This window comes from Pelodiscus sinensis, chromosome 3 (assembly GCF_052426305.1).
Source record: "Pelodiscus sinensis isolate ZL-2025 chromosome 3, ASM5242630v1, whole genome shotgun sequence".
In the NCBI taxonomy this organism is placed as follows: domain Eukaryota; kingdom Metazoa; phylum Chordata; order Testudines; family Trionychidae; genus Pelodiscus; species Pelodiscus sinensis.
The window spans coordinates 122,078,636-122,098,504 of NC_143054.1; the positions used below are offsets into that span (position 1 = coordinate 122,078,636).

The 19,869-nt window shown below is 40.6% G+C and overlaps 1 protein-coding gene across 2 annotated transcripts in view; it reads left to right on the top strand.

Moving 5' to 3' along the window:
- The window catches only part of KIF25 (kinesin family member 25), a 70,865-nt gene that overhangs the window by 6,414 nt on the left and 44,582 nt on the right, over positions 1-19,869 (top strand). For both annotated transcript variants that reach the window (XM_075924667.2, XM_075924666.2), the window contains exons 3-7: positions 3,971-4,093; positions 5,711-5,849; positions 11,089-11,192; positions 11,586-11,674; positions 13,584-13,626. In XM_075924667.2, coding sequence (XP_075780782.1) covers positions 3,971-4,093; positions 5,711-5,849; positions 11,089-11,192; positions 11,586-11,674; positions 13,584-13,626 — 498 coding nt within the window. The remainder of the gene's footprint in view (positions 1-3,970; positions 4,094-5,710; positions 5,850-11,088; positions 11,193-11,585; positions 11,675-13,583; positions 13,627-19,869) is intronic.

A 19,869-nucleotide genomic window follows, 5' to 3' on the forward strand; every position in this document is an offset into this window, starting at 1 on the left:
TGAGCAGTGGTTGGTAGGGAGTGGCCTCAATTCCTTAACATAAAGCAGTGGTCCCCAACCTTTTGGGGCTGTCATGTGCCCGGGGGTGGAGACCACGCATGCGCTGGGCGCCCGGAGCGCAAGAATGGCTCAGACCGGCCCTGATCACTGGGCGGGCACACATAAATACCCCAGCGGCGCCATGGTGCCCGCAGGCACCGCATTGGGGACCACTGTCATAAAGAATAGGAAATCAGAGGCCTTGATCTTTTGGCAGGGCTGCATCTGAAGGAAAGGAGCCAAAGACCTCAGCGTGGGGAGACAGCCCTGGTTTGGAGGGGCAGCTAGAAAAGAGGTTTTAGGGTGAGTGAAGAGTTTGTACTGAGGTTTCAGTATAGAATTAGCCAAGCATTTTTGTTTCTTTTGTTTTGTAACCTACTTTGCTCTGTCTGTTCTCGCTTATTATCACTTAAATGCTGCTACTTCTATTTAATAAAATCATTTAAAATTTCTATCAAACCCAGTGTAAATAATTGTTACCTGGGGGGGGGAGGCAACCAGTGTGTACCTTCCCCCTCATAGTTAAAGGTGGCTTGCCCATATCTAATTCTTTGGGGTTTGATCCCATCTGGGGAGTGGTATCGGAGGAAGCTGGGCCCTAAACTGCACTCTCCTTGGACCTGAAGAGGTTCAGTGTCTGTACTGCTTCTCAGTGGGGACAGGGACCTCAACTCGGGGTCTTGGCTGGGGGAGACCAGTGGAGCTGGCCCAGCAGGACCGGATAGTGAGGAGCCCCAGACAGCGGAAAGGCAAGTGGCAGTGGCCATGTCAGCACCTCAGGAGGCACCCCCAAGGAGTGGTCTATGACCACACCCCATCACAGTCTGAGCCTTTGAAATGTACAAGAGCCCCAGTGGGGCGTTCATACATTTTAAAGGGAAGCCCTCGCAGGATGCTCGGGTCCAGCAAGGGAGTCCCCCACTGGCCCAGTGCTCCCTGCGACGCTTCTGCTTTTGAAATGTTTCAAAAGAAGAATCACAGCAGAACCAGCACAAGTGGAGACTGCCTAAGTTTCCACTCGCATTGTTTCCCTCTGTGCCTCTACCTCCCCTGACCCTCGCAGAGACAGTATTGGGGGGAACCAGCTTTTAAGCCAGCTCCCCCCAGGCAGCTCCTGTTCCCTCCCTGCCCCCTTGCTGCCTCTCTCTGATAGAGGCAGCAAAGGGGGAAAGTGACTAATTGCATCACTAGTCAGCTATCCGATAAGATTATGCTTATTGGTTAGTTGAATAGTCACTTACACTCCTAAATTTTAATAAACTCAAACACTCTGAATAACATAGCCCTAAATTCTGCAAAGATTTATGCATGTGCATAATTTTACACATGAATAGTCTCATTTATTTCAATAGGACTATATATGTTCATTAAGTTAAGCACATACATAAGCTTTTTCAAATATGGCACCTAAGTGATTTGAATCCCGAGAGTCCTTTTAAATAGACTAAAAGAAAAAATGCCATGTGATCAGTGTATGGGAGCTGTCACAATTCTGGCTGGTCAAGTCTATCATAAAACATATCAATTTATGAAATACCTTTTGTGCATTCCATAGACAATCATGCAGCTTTCCTTCTGCTATATTTCTAGTGCCAGATAGCCTTTTTCAAAACGTTCTGACCGACAATACTTTAGGTGGTGCTTAAAGACGCAATGACTTTCAGATTAAAAAAATCTTGTGAGTATCCTTTTAAATATTAACATAGAAAGATTTGTGTTAAGATATGGAGGAATGAAGAATGGCAAATGCTTCAGGGGAGTGATACTCAGGGTAGTTCTAAGCTTGTGTTTCTTTCTAACTTGCATTTTTTAGTGCATTCAAGAGAGGAGGCAAGCCTTCAAAAAGCAGGAGAATCTCTTTGTCTCCCATATTACTTATTGCTCCCAATTGTTTAGTAAAAAGAGTAATTGTGTGATTACAGCAGCATTTCTCAAACTGGGGCTCGTGGACCCCTGGGGATCCACACAGGTAGTCCAGGGGGTTTGCTGGTCCTGCTGACCAATTCCTCCCCTTCCCTCCCAATGCCTCCTGTATGCCACAAAACAGCTGTGGTACAGGAAAAGGGGAGAGGAAAGGCAGGAGTTGGAGCCTGAAGGGCAAGAAGAGGTGGGGCAGGCTAGGGTCCTCGGGGAAGGGTTGAGTTGGGGTCGGACCCTGGGCTGAGACTTGCGGGGAAGGGGGGACTGAAATATTTTAAATCAAAGTAGGGGTTCTCAGGTTGCTAAAGTTTGAGAATTATTGGATTACAGTGATTTGAGGGTAGACTAAGCAGAGCTTTCTTTAGCACTAAGTCAAGGTGAAAATTGGGTTGCTCCTCTGTTCCAGCAGTTATCAAACTGTGATATATAGAGTCCTTTACAGAGAGTGGAAAGCTTGCTAGTCACATGGGCCCAGATCTTCAAAAATATTTGGACACATAACACCCACTGGATTTGAAGTACCTTTGAGGAGCTGAGCTGTTAGTACTTTTTCTTCTCCTTGTTGCCAGTTATTAAATTTAATTTAAAATTATATTTTTAAAATTAAATATTTTTCTGCTTTTCTTTGTTGTAAGTGGGCTAACATTAAATGTATTATTTTTTCCCTTTAATTGTAAGTAATTATTGTATCTGTTCCAAGGATGTTATGTGTTAGGATCCATCCAGTTTCATTATTCCACCCTTTAATTGAGGGGTTCTGTTCTTAAAGACAATTTTTCTATGAATATATGGTACATACATTGAAAACGTTTTGAGAACCTTACCTTGCTTGGATAAGTACAAGCATTTATTGGAAAGCATAAATTGTTTTTATTTATGTTTTTGTTTTGCCAGCAGAAGTTCACTGAACATAATGTTGCTCTTGTTGTCTTTCATGTGTCATCTGTAATTGAATCTTTCGTTCCATGGCAAACTAACTGAATTAAATCAAGACACTTGTCTCATTAAATTAGTTCTTATTGTTACTAGAAATGCTGCTGTTGCACTTAGGGGTGGCAATGTGTAGTCGACTACATGATTAACCAATAATCTTGGGCTTACAAATCAATCTTACCGACTTCACGTCCCTCCTCCTTTGCTGCCTCTGTATCTGCCTCTTTAAAGCTATCTCCCCATGAGCACCAGATCCACGGGACCGCCTGTCCCCCTCTCCCGCATGCTGCTGCTTCTGATAGGCAGCAGCGTAGAGGGGGAGAGGGGCAGGTGGGAGCTGGTACACACAAGAAGCTGGCTTATAAGCCAGCTGCCTATGCATATTGGCTCACATAAGCCGTTCCCTCCCTGCCGCACTGCTGCCTCTCTATCAGAAGCAGCAGTATGGGGGAGGGGACAGGGAAGGCTGCTGCAGAGCAGCCTCTGTCCGCAGGGAGCTCGGGCCCCACATGGAGAGGGGCTGCTGCAACACCTCAGTGCATTGCAGCAGGGGGTCACCAGGAGTGGGGCCAGGAACACACTGGCTGCTCGCTATCGAATAATTGTGTAAATTCTAAATTTTGTTGCAATTACACAATTATTCAATTAAGTACTGTCTAACATCCCTAGTTGTACTCTATCCCACAGTCACAAGTCATTTATAAATTGAATTAACTGGGAAGCAAGTTCCATGGTACATACAAGTGCACTCTAGAAATAAGAAAAAGAGTACAAATACTAGTTAAGAATTGATAGATGTCAACAGCTTATGGGGGAAATTTTAAATAAAACATATTAGCTAGCTATAATGGTTCCAAGAATGTCTGTAAACAAGGATAGTGACTGAGAAGTGTTTTTTTTAAATATTATGCAAGATAATACTTTGCAAAATTTCGCAAGTTCTTCTCTGCATAGACTTCATTTTCCAGTGATGTTCAATATAATGAAGATTGTTGTTTCCGTTCAGTTTTGGTTCTTAGACTAAAACATACTCTCTCAGAGTTGCGACTCTTCAAAATGACATGTTTTTTTTAAACAGCATCAAGGTTTGATTGGAAAAGACACGAATGAAGCGGCACAGCTTTATTTTGTTCAAGACAATCAACAGAACTTGCGTAGATGCACAAGTTCCATTTTAATCAAGGTTTATGGCGCATTACAGGTAAATAATATTAGTAATAATACAGTGATACTCAGTGAACTGAAGCAGTCGTAAAATGTTTAAAAAGAATCAGTTCTAAATTGTAAGACAATATTGCTGATAATTTCTGAAAGATAGCCTGATTCTAAAAACCTCTGCATGTGATACTCCCCATCAACTTCATCAGCAGATCCTTATGTGAAAGGCTTGTGGCAATGGACACAACCAAATGCTGACCTTGCTTTAAGTTAGGAGAAGAGGAGGCTGCATACCAAATTTGGTGGCCCTAGTTCTTACTGTTTAGGAGGAGTTCTTGAACAAATGGACTTTCAAACAGATACACAGGCAGACAGACATATTCTAAAATATATAGCAAGATTATTCAGTTGTGTGTTTTACAGTACCTAAAACTGACCTCATTTTCCAGGCAATGAAAACCCCACAGCTGCCCTCACAATTGTATTAAAACAAGTTATACCTCTGTTAAAAGTTACTGACTGACTGCAAACAGGCCATAAAGTTGTACGTTTCTCTCAAGGACACGTACATATGTCAGCTTTTTTAGAGGAACATAAGTCTCAGAATTGATGTGTAAAAGCTTGTATAAAAGGAGTGCATCAGAACTATCTTTAAAAGAGAAATAACAAAAAAGATGAATGCAGTGTTTAATAAATGAAGTGTGCTATTCTCATTAGAATTATTAGAAAATCTTGTAAAGCTATTTTAAATTTTAGGTTCAATAAAATGCCAGAGTTGATTGGGATGCAATTCCTATGGACTGTGATGGCTTTCTGTTGTCAGATAATAATACTCAGCACTTTCTCATCTTCAAAGGGCCTTAGAAAGGGTTAAATTTTGTAGCACACATAGGAGGTAAATCATTACTAGTCGCATTTTACAGATTGGTTAAGTGCTTTATTCAAGAGCTTAGGAGATTTCCTGGCTCCTGGTCCTACAGTCAGACCACACCTCTCTATCATATTTAATTTATTTTTTACGTATTTATTTCAATTTTTAACTCTCAGTCTAAGATGCTCTGGGCAATCTTAACACCTTATTAATATTCACATAGTATGCATTGGATTGATATATTCTAGTAATAATAAACATATCCCACACTATAAAGGAATCTGATCTTTGTAAAATGCATCTTATGTTCTTAGCTTTCATATCAGTCAGAGGTGGCTCATTCTAGAAAAGTTTGAGGATGAGCTTGCTATGTAGCTACTGAACAAAGTATATAAAATGTGCATAACATATAATAATAACTAGATATTTTAAAGTATTTGTATTTAAAGTTAGTTGTATATGTGATTCATAAGCATGCAGAGCACACACTGTTAGTGTCTCTTTGGTTTTAGTTAAAAAAGCTAAAAAGATACTTTGTGCCACCTTTAGGGTCTGATGTAGTGATGGTCTGAGCGCTTACTAAGAAATTTCCTGCAGAAGCCAGTTGGAAATAAGATTACTCAGTGTCTTGCATGTTCGATCTTTAACTAAACCCGTTCATTATGTGAAATATAAATCTTCCGAATTGTCATACCTGACAATAATTATTTGCATTGTATATATTTTACCAGTTCTCCAATTGCTATTTTTACATTATTATTAAGATGCTGTTTTCTGCTTATTGCATAGAGACTTAAGCAAGACCTGAAAAATCTCCATTCATTTGCTCTTGAGCTTTCAAGAGACTTTCAGCATCAATACAAGAATTCTCTTTACCAAGTTTTGACTACTGTTCAAAGGATCCAGCTGCAAAATGAAGCTATGCAAAGTAAGGCTCAATGCACTTATGTTTCAGACATGTAACATTGACATTACATTTCTTTTGTGTGGTTTGTTTGATTTTGACACGGGTGTTATTTATGTTTTAGTATTTTTTTTCCATTTAGATCAGGAGAGGGTATCTTTTATAGTCGGAGGCTGCTGACCCACAGAAAAGTTAGTCAGCGGCCACACAAAAGTGAGGAGCAAAAAAACACCCCAAAATAAAAAACACCTCCCCCCAAAATCCTCATGATGACTGCGAAGGAGGAAGACAGTCCCCACATTCCTCTCACACACCAGAGCCTAGTGGAGCCCAGGCTACTAGAGTGTGCGCTCCAGCCTCATATGGCGACAGCGGCGGGGGGAGTGGGAGAGGACGGAAGGGGGCTGGAGTACCAGTGCAGGTTCCCCAATGCTGCGGGGAGCCCTAGGCCTCGGGGGCCAGATTCAGGCAAGCTGGGAGCCGCATCCAGCCCCAGGGCCTTCGGTTCCCCACTCCTGATTTAAATGTTTAAATCTTGGACTTTCCAAGACAAAAAAAATATACTTTTAATCAAATATTTTCACAGGGCAGCAACTCAACAATCATTGGGATCTATTTTTTATGCTGATTGTAGCTTCTACTAGATTGGCGAGTTAGCCCAGTTATAACATTTTTAATGTGAAATTTTCAGGCTCGTTATCTTGATTGTTTTGGAATAGTAAAACAAAAAATGTGTTACTTTAGCTGAAACTTTATACTTTTGACTGTACTAGGAAAAATCTCAGGAGATTTCAGTATTCTCAGAATAATGTCAGAAAATAGAGCAAAATGGATTTCTAATATTTTTACTGTGTTTTAGGGGGAAAATATACTTCTTAATTAAAAACAGACATACACAAAGGTACTTTGTAAAATGACACTAGTAGGACTACATTTTCAAAACTTGGTGTCTGTTTGACTAGCAGAACATGTATAAATGCAAAATATGCACTTGTGTCCACAAATACTCTGTCTGCACCAGGCCCTTGATTTTGCAACTGGATCCTCCAGTCTTGGACTCTTGCACATGTTTAGAACTTATTGACTTCACTGGGACCTCACACAGGCATAAGAGTCTGTGCTGGAAGATCTGATGACAGGATTTAATTAACCTAAAATGCAGAAATAAAAAGTAAAAACTGAAATTTGTGCATCACTCAGCAACTCGCAATGTTATCCCCTAGTAGTATAACACGAGATAAAATTATCCATTTTTTGCTGCAAAAATTAGTTAGGTCTGGGTCTTATTTGACTCCAGGGGGATTACTCATGTAATGGTACAAGCAAAATGCACAGGGGCAAGTATGTGTTGGAGCAATCCCAGTGAACTTTTCCCTATTAGTCAGTCAGATGGATTAAACAAAGACTATATTCTCCATGGGTTTAGAATGCTTTACTGCCAAAATGAAGAAAACAATTAAACAGACCACCTTTGATACCAGAGTGAAGAACAAAATAGAAAATGGAACCAAGATCAGGCTGAGTGCTCCAATTTATCAGGCTGTAGTTAGCCCATAAACAAATCACTGTTGTAAACTAGTTTTTAAAAAATTGTTAGAAGATTTGCCAGGTGTTACTCAGGTCCTAACTCAAATAAGTTTTGATTTTCTTCATTTAAATCATTGCTCTGGAGTGGGACTGAGGATGAGGGGGTCAGTATGCAGACTGTCCCAGGGAGAGACCAGCCCTGTTTCCTCACAACAATTTGGGGCCAGATGAGATGCACATGTTCATAGTCACTTCAGCTGCAGCGGGCACAACTGGAGGGAGGGGTACATGTTCTCTGGCTGGGGGACACATAGACAAACAGACACACAGACAAACTCTCTGAAATATATAGTAGATAGCTGTCTCTTTCTCCATCCATGCCCCTTACAGACCCAATGAGTTTATAGCTGTCTCAGTCCTCAACTCTGGTCCCTTACTGCCCCCCGTGGTCATTCTGCAATATAACTCCCTCCTGCCAGACCCCTTCCTTTCCATTTTATGAGAAACAATCAAATTTCACACACATCCCATTACCTTGGCAATTTAAGCCCATTGCTTCTTGTCCTATCCTGAGAGACCAAGGAGAACAATTTTTCCCCCTCCTCCTTGTAACACCCTTTTAGATACATGAAAATTGCTATCATGTCCCCTCTTAGTCTTCTCTTTTCTAAACTAAACAACCCTAATTCTTTCAGACTTCCCTTAGGCCATGTTTTCTAGGCTTTTAATCATGTTACAAGTTAAAAAGCATTCCAGGTATGCGTATTGCCAGAGTCTGATAGGTATAGAGTGATCTCAAACAGTTGTAAAATAACTGAGTAGCCTCTTATTAAATATATTTAATTTCGGTCTGAAAAGTAAACTCTGCCATCTTTGCTACGTGAAGTGTGAATAATTGTAATTCCAAACCAGGAACAGACCCATTTTTGTCCTTATTAACATAGTTCCCTGGTTAACATAGATGCTATCATTTTGGCACAAATATTGTCAGACTGACTGATGGGGTCCTCCCAAGACTTATATATCAATCCTTCTTGGCCATACTCTATACCCACCCCCCTCCTGAACCCCACCTTCCACCCAGATCCTGCACCCCCATCCCTATTCCACTCACTGGCAAATATGGAGGGGGATGTACGGGATGGGAGAGACTCCCACCTCCCTGGAGCACTGGGGAAGGGAGAGAGAGGGAGGAGGCCATGCAACTGAGGGCAGAAGCGGGTGGCGGGACGCAGGATGATGTGATGTCTTCACTCTTTCGTCCCGCAGGAATTTTTTTTTTATATTGAGAGAGATATCTAGAGAGAGATATGTAATGTATAGTGATATATAAGTAATATATAGAGCTGTTTATATAGAGAGAGATAAGTTACTTTTTTAGTGGTTCACAGCTGAAACAAGCAGTAGTCCCAGGAGAACACAAATGATAATGATAAGAAATGGCCAGGTAAATAAACAAATAGTTCCATACAAGAAAGGTTTAGAAGTAATTGCCTATTAGAAAGCGGGCTTTGTGGCACTTCCATTAAAAGAGTCCATCTCTGCTGCATATAAAGCCTCCCAAAACAGGAGCAGCATAAAACTATAATGGTTTACTCCTTTTATGTGAGTGAGTGTTGGGAAAGCATGTATGAAAATACCAGTTGTCGAGGCAGGAACTTGAAGTAGGGTAGGGGTTTGTGCTAGAATAAACACAGTTTATTGTGAGCCTCTGTTTTCTATAGATCCCAAGGAATCATCAGTCTATTTGGAAAACCATTTTGACAAATTAGTGACCATTGAGAGACAAGCCAAAGATTGAGGTCTCTTTTCATAATTACTTTCACAACAAAAAGGGCTAGGGGGAAAAAATAAGCTAAAGCATAGATTAAGTGGAGCGGAGTGTGTAATGTTCACCAGACCTCTCGCAGAAGCTCAGTGCACAGAGATCACCTCTAATAACTAAAACCATTTGCTTTCCAGCATGCTAAAAAAAGCAGTCCTAAGTGCTAGTTCTTAAAGAGGATTAGTATATAAAACAAATGAGAAAATTTTACATCATGCTTTAGCTATGAGGGGCTTCACTTGAAAAATCTTATGTGAGGGAGCTGTGCCAAGTGGTCAAGTTCAGGCCTACAACAGAAAATGTCTTGCAGCTTAGCAGGAGATCACTGTCATTGCTCCATAATACAATTCCTCCTTTGCCGGGTTCCCAAGAAAATTCAAGATGTGAGTGTGACTGTGTATATTTTTTAAAAATTACTGTCTTATGTGACGAAAGAGAGAAGTTTCTGTTTAGACTTTCAGGGTAACACTGAAAATTTTAACCCCACTATTGTTTAAGTAGAATCCAACATTAACCCACAAATGATTCCTCAAACCAAGCCAGTATTACTAGATATATTGAATGCAAAAAGTGGACCATTCTCCATGCAGCACCTTTAGCTTGCCCCTCTAGCTGACATTTTTACATATCCCTGGTAAACTGCAAACTGGAGAGTATCTCAGGGCTGACAGCCTGAGGTGTAGGGATTAGGAATGGCAAAAAATAAGAGCTGGGAAATGTCCAATATAAGACAAATATTTAAAGTTTTCAGATTTCTAGCTTCTAACAGGGAGTATAGTATACATGCTTGCCATGTTGAGATCTTAAAATTCAATATTAACTACTTTATAAAAAGGTGAGTACTTCTTGGTGGTCTTATTGCTATTCCAATTCTAGAGCCACATTCCTGAGTTACTATATCTCTGTCACCTTAGACACCTTGCTAATTCTGGCACTTTGATTTCTTGCTGGGATTCCTGGATTCTTGGGTGGTTGCTTTTTGTGACAGTTTGCAGGTTTTTCTCATTTGCCACATGTCCCTTTCAGTGTGAATGTAATTAAGTTGAAACAAAATCAAATGTGAAGTTGAAGAGCTTTTACTCTACTCTATATGTCCCTCTTCATGGAATTCCAAAGGATTCAACTTTCTATAAAATCCTAGAAATGAAGTATACTGTGGCATCTTGTGGGAATATTTTCACATCTGTTTACAAGGATTTAGCAGCACAATAAATGAGTTGCATGTCTTAACTCCTTGCTTATTGTATTGCAAATTTATGCTCAGCTAAACAAGCAGAGGTATGAACTAGTGACTCTTTGCCTTCATTGTATGTAGAGTCCATTTTCCAGGACAGTCAGACTCATGTTCCATCACATGTAAAGTATTTTCTCAAAACACTTCATATCATTACAACTTGCATAAGTTCTGTACTCTCCTATCTAATTGCCACTTCAAGAGCAAGTTAATGCCTGTCTGTTCATGCTAGAGCACTCCCTGCTTCTACCCTAGCTCCTTAATAAGCCACCTATAGTTGCAGCTGCTTCAGCACTTTTCCTCTGCATAGGAGGGGAGCACTTGCCATTATTGATGCCTAATGAGTCTGCATTAGATGTGGTTATAATTGTATAGATCACCACCAGATTGGTGAGTGGAAGAAAATGCCCATAACTACTCCAATGTGTCTGATGGCTACCAGCTTAAACAGCAGAAGTCCCAACATGGCCCCTGTACATTAATCTCTCACATGACAACAAATAGCTCTGGCCTAACTGGACTGGCAGATCTGAATTATCTTTGAATGTCTTGTACATCTAATAATTTAACATTTTCAGGGTTATCCATTTGTGTCCATAATAACTGTTAGATGTTATTGAAAATCCTACCTGTATACCCCAAAAGCTTGTGTTTTTTAAATGTCTTTCTTCTTCCAGCATTCCAGACAAAAGCATTTGATCTGGAGCAGTCTTTACAGGAAGTTAATGAAAGATACCAGCAAGAAAAACAAAAGAGAAAAATACTTCACAACAGTTTGGTTGTGAGTATTTATAATGAGACCTCCTACAATTATAATTATTGTATTATTGCATAATTTGCACAATAATTGTAAATTGCATAATTTCCCAAATACCATAACTAATTGATGTGCTCCTACTTTATATATCAGACCTTTTGTCTATGTACCATATGCTTCTCTATGGAGTCACATCTCCTTGTTGTAGCAAGTCATACCATGTTTCTCCTAATCAGAAATGTCTTTTAAAAGTAGCACTTTTGCGCATTGTTCTAAACAGGCAGATCCTTGGAGCAACTCTTGCCAACTCTTATGCATGTTCTTAAAGTTAAACATGAGTATTAGCATGACTGGGGCCTGCATGAATGTTCCCTTTTAATAGTTTGTACTAAATACATTTTTATATTATAATCCCAGGAACTGAGGGGAAATATCAGAGTGCACTGTAGAATCCGGCCCTTGTTGCCTTTTGATATTGCTTCAGGACATACAGCCTCACAAGATAGGTAAGTTAATACTCTGAAGTATTATTGTTTTAGTTGATGCACAAAACGTACAGTGAGAACAAGAAGAGGTGCATACATGTGTGTGTGAGTTTCTTATTTTTTATATACTGCTTGAGGATTGCAATCTTACTACCTGTATAAAATAATATATAATATAAAAGCATTGCTAAAATTGGCTGCCTTCTTCTACCAAGTTGATAATGTGACATTAGAGAAGGAAATCTCACGCCTCTATGTTGCTCAATATAATAGTTGTCTTCTGGGTGTTGTTTTATGATACTGTGGGCCAAATTTACTGCTGGCATAAATAGGTGCAATTCCACACACTTCCAGAGAATGGCATCTTCTTACATCACTGGAGAATTTGGTCCTATAACTCTAGCTCATTATACAATTACTTGTAACTGCCAACACATTTTGGGATAGAAGAGAAAAGGCAAGATTAGGTTTAGGTACGTAAGAAGCAGGAAATTGCTTAGCTGGCTAAAGTAAAAGAGGGGAGTGATTAAAATGGCAAGCGAGACAGAAAAGAGCTATGTGTGTGACTAGACACAAATCACACTATGATCTTCCAAGATCAAGACATGGCAATCCCCAGAAACCAAAATGTAAATCCTTTAATTTTGTGCGTAGGGTGTGTGTGAGACAGAGGCAGAAAAAGAGTCTTCAGCTATAAAAGTGCTTCTTAATGCACAACATGTAAGAGGTCACAAGGAAAGCGCTGGTCCTCTGCGGAGGAGTGGAGAAGGAGAAGAGACAAACTCTCATCTGAGCAACCATCCTGGCTGCTTTCCTTGACTGATCTGCAATGGAGGCACGGGTGAGGTTGTTTGTTCAGATGAGAATTTGTGTCTTCTCCTTATTGAAAGAACAAATTCTGCTCTAATGATGCAGTAATCTGATAGTAGCAATATAAAAACAAGGATGTTGAAAGTTGATAGTGAAAGTTTAAAGATCTCTGTTGTTTGTTAGTAGGTGCAAAATTACTTGTTTCAAATTTTCCTATTAATAAAGCTAGCCATGTGGAAAGGGCCTTTGGTTTACTGGTAGTTTGGAACTTTATTTTACCTTCCCTGGCTGGTGTATCTGCCTGTTGGATTAGCTTAAAATATATTTGAAAAGCCTATTTATTTTTGCCAATTCTATTCAAAATACATAGTCATTTTAAGTATGGTGGGGAGATTATCCAGGAAATTTCCAAGAGCCTGGTGAGGAAACTTTGTATAATGTATGTTTTTGTATCATTAAGGGACCTGATCATTGTTTCTGTAGCTCTCTGAAATAGTAATACTTTTACCTGGAGAAATGCAATGCAAAACAAAATAGATAATTCCATACAGATGGTCCTATGACTAACTTCTCTTAACAGTTCAAAACAATGTTTAAACAATACTGTGGTGTCCAACCAGTTCAGAAGCAGCAGCTGCTTCTGAACTGGTTGGACACCACAGTATTGTTTAAACATTGTTTTGAACTGTTAAGAGAAGTTAGTCATAGGACCATCTGTATGGAATTATCTATTTTGTTTTGCATTGCATTTCTCCAGGTAAAAGTATTAATAGAAAGTGTCTAGTTGAATCTACTAAGCAAACATCCTTTTTTTTATATTGCTATTAGATTTCAGCATCATTAGAACAATTTACATATAGTTTTATTCTTAATTTGGTTTATTGTAAATTTGCTTGATTAAATATAATCCTGTATTATGATTAAATTCAATGTAATATTTTACTTGTTAATTAATAAATTATGTAGTGTGTTATGATTATGCTACTTCTACAAAAATAGTGAAAATTCCAACAGGTTCCTTTTCAAGGTTCCATTCTTGACATTGTTTAGGCAATTACATAGTTCACAGTCTCACATTTTTCTGAGATGAGTGAAAAAAAATTTTTTTTTTCCCCAATAGGCACAAAAAACTTTCAGAAGAGGTGGCACATGTTATCAATGAGGTAAGTATGTTTAATAATGAAAGTGTATTCAGAATTAGGAACAAATTAAATGAAAATAGGAAAGAGACAAAAGAGATGGAAAGTCCTGAATGAGAAGGGCAGGCCATAGTTTTTCTCCTTGCTTTGCTTCTTCACACACAAAATAATTTGGTTTGAGTAATGAGCAATGAAAACAAAATGTAAATTGTTGTAGTAGTTCCGTGTCTAATGAATAGTTCTGTGTCCTGTTAGCCAGAGACTCCTGTTCAAGAACAATTTCAGAGTTATATATAGAGATTCCATACAGTCCACCACCTCAGCAAATGATTGTTTTGCAATGGATCAATGTGGATCATCCATCAGAAAGCTTCCCACTCCTGTGACTTTAAAATACACTGTCCTGACACACACACACACATGCTCCATGTCATACTCTTGTCCCCTTCCCCTGCACTTCAGTTGAAAAGCAGTTGTCAATGTGGTAGGATGACCATGGAGCAATGGGTTTGGGAAACCTGCATCATATGTCGCAGTCAGTCCCGTGCAGCAATCCAAGCCCTTCTCAAATAATCTTGTGGCCAATTGAATGGTATGAGAGCTACCACAATGCACTGCTGTTTGTTGTGTTGCAAGAGCTGCTAATGTGGATGTGCTCCACCATCACAAGGGTCACAGTGGGGAGACACAACAGTAGTTTCTCTATAGTGCTCTGTAAGCAATGCTCCTAACTGCCAGGGTTGTTCATCTGCCAGTGTAAACATACTCTAATTCTTCTTTCACTTATCCTGGTCATATACCAATCTTACTCCATTGTCTTATGGCCAATGGAACAGTCCAAATGAGTAGCAGAACATTGTAGCTCCTATAGAGAAACTAGGATATGTTCTCTAGTGGGCAGTACAGGTTGAACCTCTCTAGTCTGGCACCTTCGGGACCTGACCATTGCCAAACCAGAGAATTTGCTAAACCACAGGAGGTCAATATTGTCTAGAAGCATTACCAGCATGTCACTGCTTACTGGGCTCTTAGAAGACATTTAGGAGTAAATTAGAGCTAAATAACAGCACAGAACACTGGCTGCCAGGACTGGTGGCTGTAAATAGACTTCATGGCACCATAGGAAAGCTGGCCAAAGCCATGATATATGGACATCTGACTAACTAAAATCATGCTGCTCCATGGATATTGCTGGACCCAGAGAGTTCTGGACTAGAGAGGTTCAACCTGTATGTTCTCAGATATGTTGTTAAGACCACAAGTATCACACCGCTACATGTAACATTGGTTAACCAAAGGTCAGTCATGTACTACCAGCAATACGTTCCCATAATAGGCTGGAAGAATTTACCTGAAACAGCCCACCCTGCTAACAGACATTGATCCTTCTGGGAAAAGCATCATCCTAGCTTTTCTGAGTCAGTGGCCAGCTCATTAGCAAATGATTTGTGCTGCCGTGTTCCAGATTTTGATGGACTTTATGGTTCTAGGGTATGAAGCCTTACTTCTTTTGTTTAAGCCAGGGAGGGACTCAGGCCTTGTCTCTGTTTATAATATTCAGACTGCTGCAGACTTCCTGCACTCCTGCCAAGCTATTTGTGCTCATTATAACTTTTTTAAAATGTCAGACCTTTTTCATTTTTATAATTACAACATAGCTTGTGGATCAGGATGGAAATACAATATCCAAGGAGTTAGCACAATCACCTACAAAATATTGTATTCAAGCGTATTAAAGGGACCTGGCTTAAGTCTGTTAGAGCAAGGATACTGAGAATTGATGACATTCAAGCAGTAATTGATACCCTTATCAAGAAATAAAATGTAAAACTTGTGAGCTAAGGAAAGAGTGTTAGCTCAGGTTTTAGCCTTAATTTTCTTAGCTACTGTAGTTTTCAATCAGATGCTCTGTATTCCTTTATGTGGTATATAAGTGTATAGCCAAATTTCCTTCCTAATTATAGCTGTTCTAGATGGTCCCTAGTTGCCTACAATGGTCTCTTAGACTAACAGAGTTAGGAAGCTAATCATATATATGAAGAATTCTCTGAAAAGAATAGATTAGGAAATAAATAATTCAAATAACATAATTCTGGTGATAGTACAGTGCTGCCATCACTTACATATTGTACTATAGCATGAAATGTCCATTTATAAACCATTAGGCTTTCATGTGTCAACAAAACCTATGTTGATAGTTTTGTACAATTGGTGGATTATATGACAAATTAATTTATAATAATTTTTTTATATCAAAGCCTACATTTTAATTCATGTAGTGGCTCACTGACTTTACAAACTCCAATGGGCCAAACTGTTCTTATGGTTAAAAATCCTTATGAAAGATCCTAGGAACAGGATTAGATGCAAGGGACTGGTTTTACAATGAAATTTCTGGAAAGCTATGTTTCTTCTTCAAGTGATGTCCCCGTGGGTGCTCCATTGTTGGTGATGCAAAGCTCCATTGTTGGTGATGCAAATTTAAAAATTTGGTCAAGGGTCTGCCCAACCTTCCCATGTATTCAGTGCCAACAAACCAGTATCACCTTTTCGTCCACAGACTATGTCCCTTTTTCCATCAATGGGACTTCATAACATTGGATCAATGGGTTTTGGAAATTATCAGTACTGAATACACTATTCCCTTAATTCCACTTACCCCATCCTTCCTCCTATCATGTCCTTCTTCAGGGACCCCTCCCATGAGACTCTTATCAGACAAGAAATCAACCATCTCATTCACATAGGGACAATAGAGAAGGTTCCCAATGCCTGTCAAGGAAGGGGTTTTTATTCCAAATACTTCCTGACCCAGAAGTATCCAGGTGGTTGGAGACCAATATTAGATCTCTGCAAATTAAACAAATTTCTATGCAAACAGCAATTCAAGATGCTTACACTGGCATCAATTATTCCAGCACTGGATAAAGGGGACTGGTTCGCAGCCCTCAATCTACAAGATACATATTTTCATGTCACTATACACCAGCTCCACAGATGCTGTCTCTGATTCACCATGGGTGAGGACCATTTTCGGTACAGAGTTCTCCCCTTCGGTCTATTCTCCACCCCCTGGGTCTTTTCAAAAGTCCTGGCAGTGGTCACAGCTTACCTTCAGTGGCAGGGAGTCATGTTTTTTTCCTTATTTGAACAATTGTCTTGTAGAGGGTGATTCACATGCAGAGGCAGCTGCCATGATCTGGAAGACCAAGCACTTATTCCATCATTTGGGGCTCCTTATAAATGAACAGAAATCAACTTTGGATCCCGTTCAGGACATAAGAGTTCATTGGGGCTCGTCGCGATTCTTTATCTGCCCGAGCTTGCTTACATCATATCATCGGTTTGTTTCACTACAAGACCTGGTGGCCACATTGTCTGCAAGTCCTTCCACCACAGTACTTACCTACCCAGTTGATGGGTCATATGACCACCTCTATTTAAGTTGTTCAGTATGTGCGCCTTCACTTTTGCACTCTTCGGCATTGGCTGGCGTCAGTCTACACGCTGTCCCGCCACCCACTTCACGAACTGGTTACCGTCCTGAAGAAGGTACTAGATTATCTCGAATGGTGCACATTATCCAACAACTTTCTTGCGGGCATTCCTTTTCACCAACCCAAACCAATGGTACAGATTATAACAGACACCTCCCTACTAGGCTGGGGCACACTGCACAAAGCCATGTCACACATCAATCTCCTTGAGCCATGAGGAATGCATGCACACACTTAGCTCCCAACATTACCAACTGCATCGTCCACATACACACAATATGATGACCATGTTCTATATAAACAGCCAGGATGGTGCCCATTCCTGATCCCTTTGTGCGGAGACCATCTGTTTATGGAACTGGTGCATTAGCCACAGACTCACATGAAGGGCCTCATATCTACTGGGTGCAAACAAAGTAATCGATGATGCTTTGATCTGCAATTTCTCCATTGACCATGGGTGGGAGTTGCACCTAACGGAACTTGCCTCCATGTTCCACTGATGTGGTTCTCCTCAGTAGACCTTTTTGCCACTCAGTGCAATGCCAAGTGTCCTTGCTTCTGTTCCCACGCGGGCCTTGTCTGATGCTTTGGAATGAACCATTTCCACTATGTGTTTCAACTGATCCCGCTTATTCCCAGGATCCTGCGCAAGATTCACTCTGCTGGGGCACAAGTCATCTTGATAGCCCCTTTGTGGTCCAGAGGGTCCTGGTTCCCATACCTCCTGTGCATCTTAATAGAGCTACTATATCAGTTTCCTCACCGCCACAACCTCCTCTTTCAGAATCGGGGGACTGTACTCCACCTTCAGCCTCATACTCTTCACCTGCATACGTGGTTCCTATCTGGTTTTGTGGGCCTAAATCCCAATGTTCTGAACCAAGTGAGATCTGTTCTCCTTCATAGCAGGGGGCCATCAACCAGAATCACCTGTAGAAATGGAAGCAATTTTCTTCTTGGTGCCAACAGGCACATGTTGATCCCTGCACTGCTCCACTTCACTGTATCCTTGACTATTCTGTATCTAAAGACTTGGGGTCTATCTGTTTCTTCCGTCAAAGTGCATCTGGCGGCAATAACAGCCTTCTATGACCAGGTTGATGAATCATCTCTCTTTGCACACCCTACTACGAGAAGATTTCTCAGGGGTCTCCTGAACCTCTACCCCCCACACAAGGTCCCAGCACCCTCATGGGACTTGAATTTGGTTCTAAATTGCCTTATATAACCAGCCTTTGAACCCATGACAACATGTCCACTGCCGTTCCTTCTGATGAAGGTGCTGTTCTTGATCGCCATCACCTCCACCAGAACGGTCAGCAAGATCAGGGCTCTGATGGTCTGCCTTCCTTACACAGTCTTCTCAAAGGACAAGGTGACTTTGTGTCCATATCCTATGTTTTTACCTAAAATTGGCACTTAGTTCCACATCAACGAGCCCATATTTTAACTTACTTTCTTTCCGAAGCCTCACGCATCCTCCAGAGAAAGGATGTTTCATACTCTAGACCAGGCATGTCCAAAGTCCAGCCGCAATTGGCCCGTGTTCCGGTTTAATACGGCCCCACAGGTAATTTGGCAATTTCTATCTTTTATGGCTCCCAACGAATCCATATGTATGGAGATGAATACATTGTAAAATCTCAGTTAATGTCAGTTGGTCTAAATCAGTTATAAATATATTTGGACACAACATGTATACTTGGTGTTATGTTCCTGTTCATATTTTTTGAACTTAAAAGTTGACAGACAACCTTTATTACCAATAATATGTAATGTACTTTACAATGTTCCTGACATATAGTTCAGCTTCCTGGATTTTTTTTTCATCTGGCCTTCAGATATGAAAGGCAGAGTGATTTAACACCTGTTTAGATTTGTCATCCATGTGACGAAATGAAAAGTATGCCGTTTGCAATAAACTTTGCATAAAATAGTTAATCTGCATTTAATTTTAATGGTTCAAAGAATGTCAGGCAAAATGGTCGGCCCTCACGCATGTTCACTTCATCAAATCTGGCCCTCTTTGAAAAAAGTTTGGACACCCCTGCTCTAGACATTTGTCAGGCATTGGCTTTTTACATAGATAGAACTCACACTTTCTGCAAATCTCCATATCTTTTCATCTCTGTTGCGGAGCATCCAAGAGGTATGCCTGTTTCAACCCAGTGTATCTCCAAATGGATATCGTCTTGTATAATTTGCTACTATTCTATCCGGAATAAGCTGTTGATGTCTCCACCAACAGCACACTCCTCCCTCCCTCTCTCCCCCCGCCCCATGCTACTACAACTTCTTCTGCTTCCCTGAACAATGTGCCCTTCAAAGACATCTACCGGGCAGCTACTTGGTCATCTGACCACACTCTTGTCAAGCATTATGCCTCAGCTGCAGCTGATACAGCCGTGATTACAGCGGTCCTATTTTTGGCTGTCAAGCAGTGATTCTGAGTCCCACATCCATGCTGAGTACTGCTTTGTATCACCAACAGTGGAGTGCCCACAGGGACAGGAAGTTACTCACCCTGTGCAGTAACAACTGTTCTTCCAGATGTGTGTCCCTGTGGGTGCTCCATGATCTTCCCTTCCTCCCCTCTAGCTGGAATCCTGGCTGGTCGGGCCACGCACACATGAGGCGCTAAGGTGCAAACGGCACGAGGTGCCTTTCGCACATGCGCGGCCCAATTGACAACTACTTGAAAAGCTCCAAGCTGTGGCTCCAGGGACCACCTATCACCAACAGTGGAGCACCCATGAGGACACATATC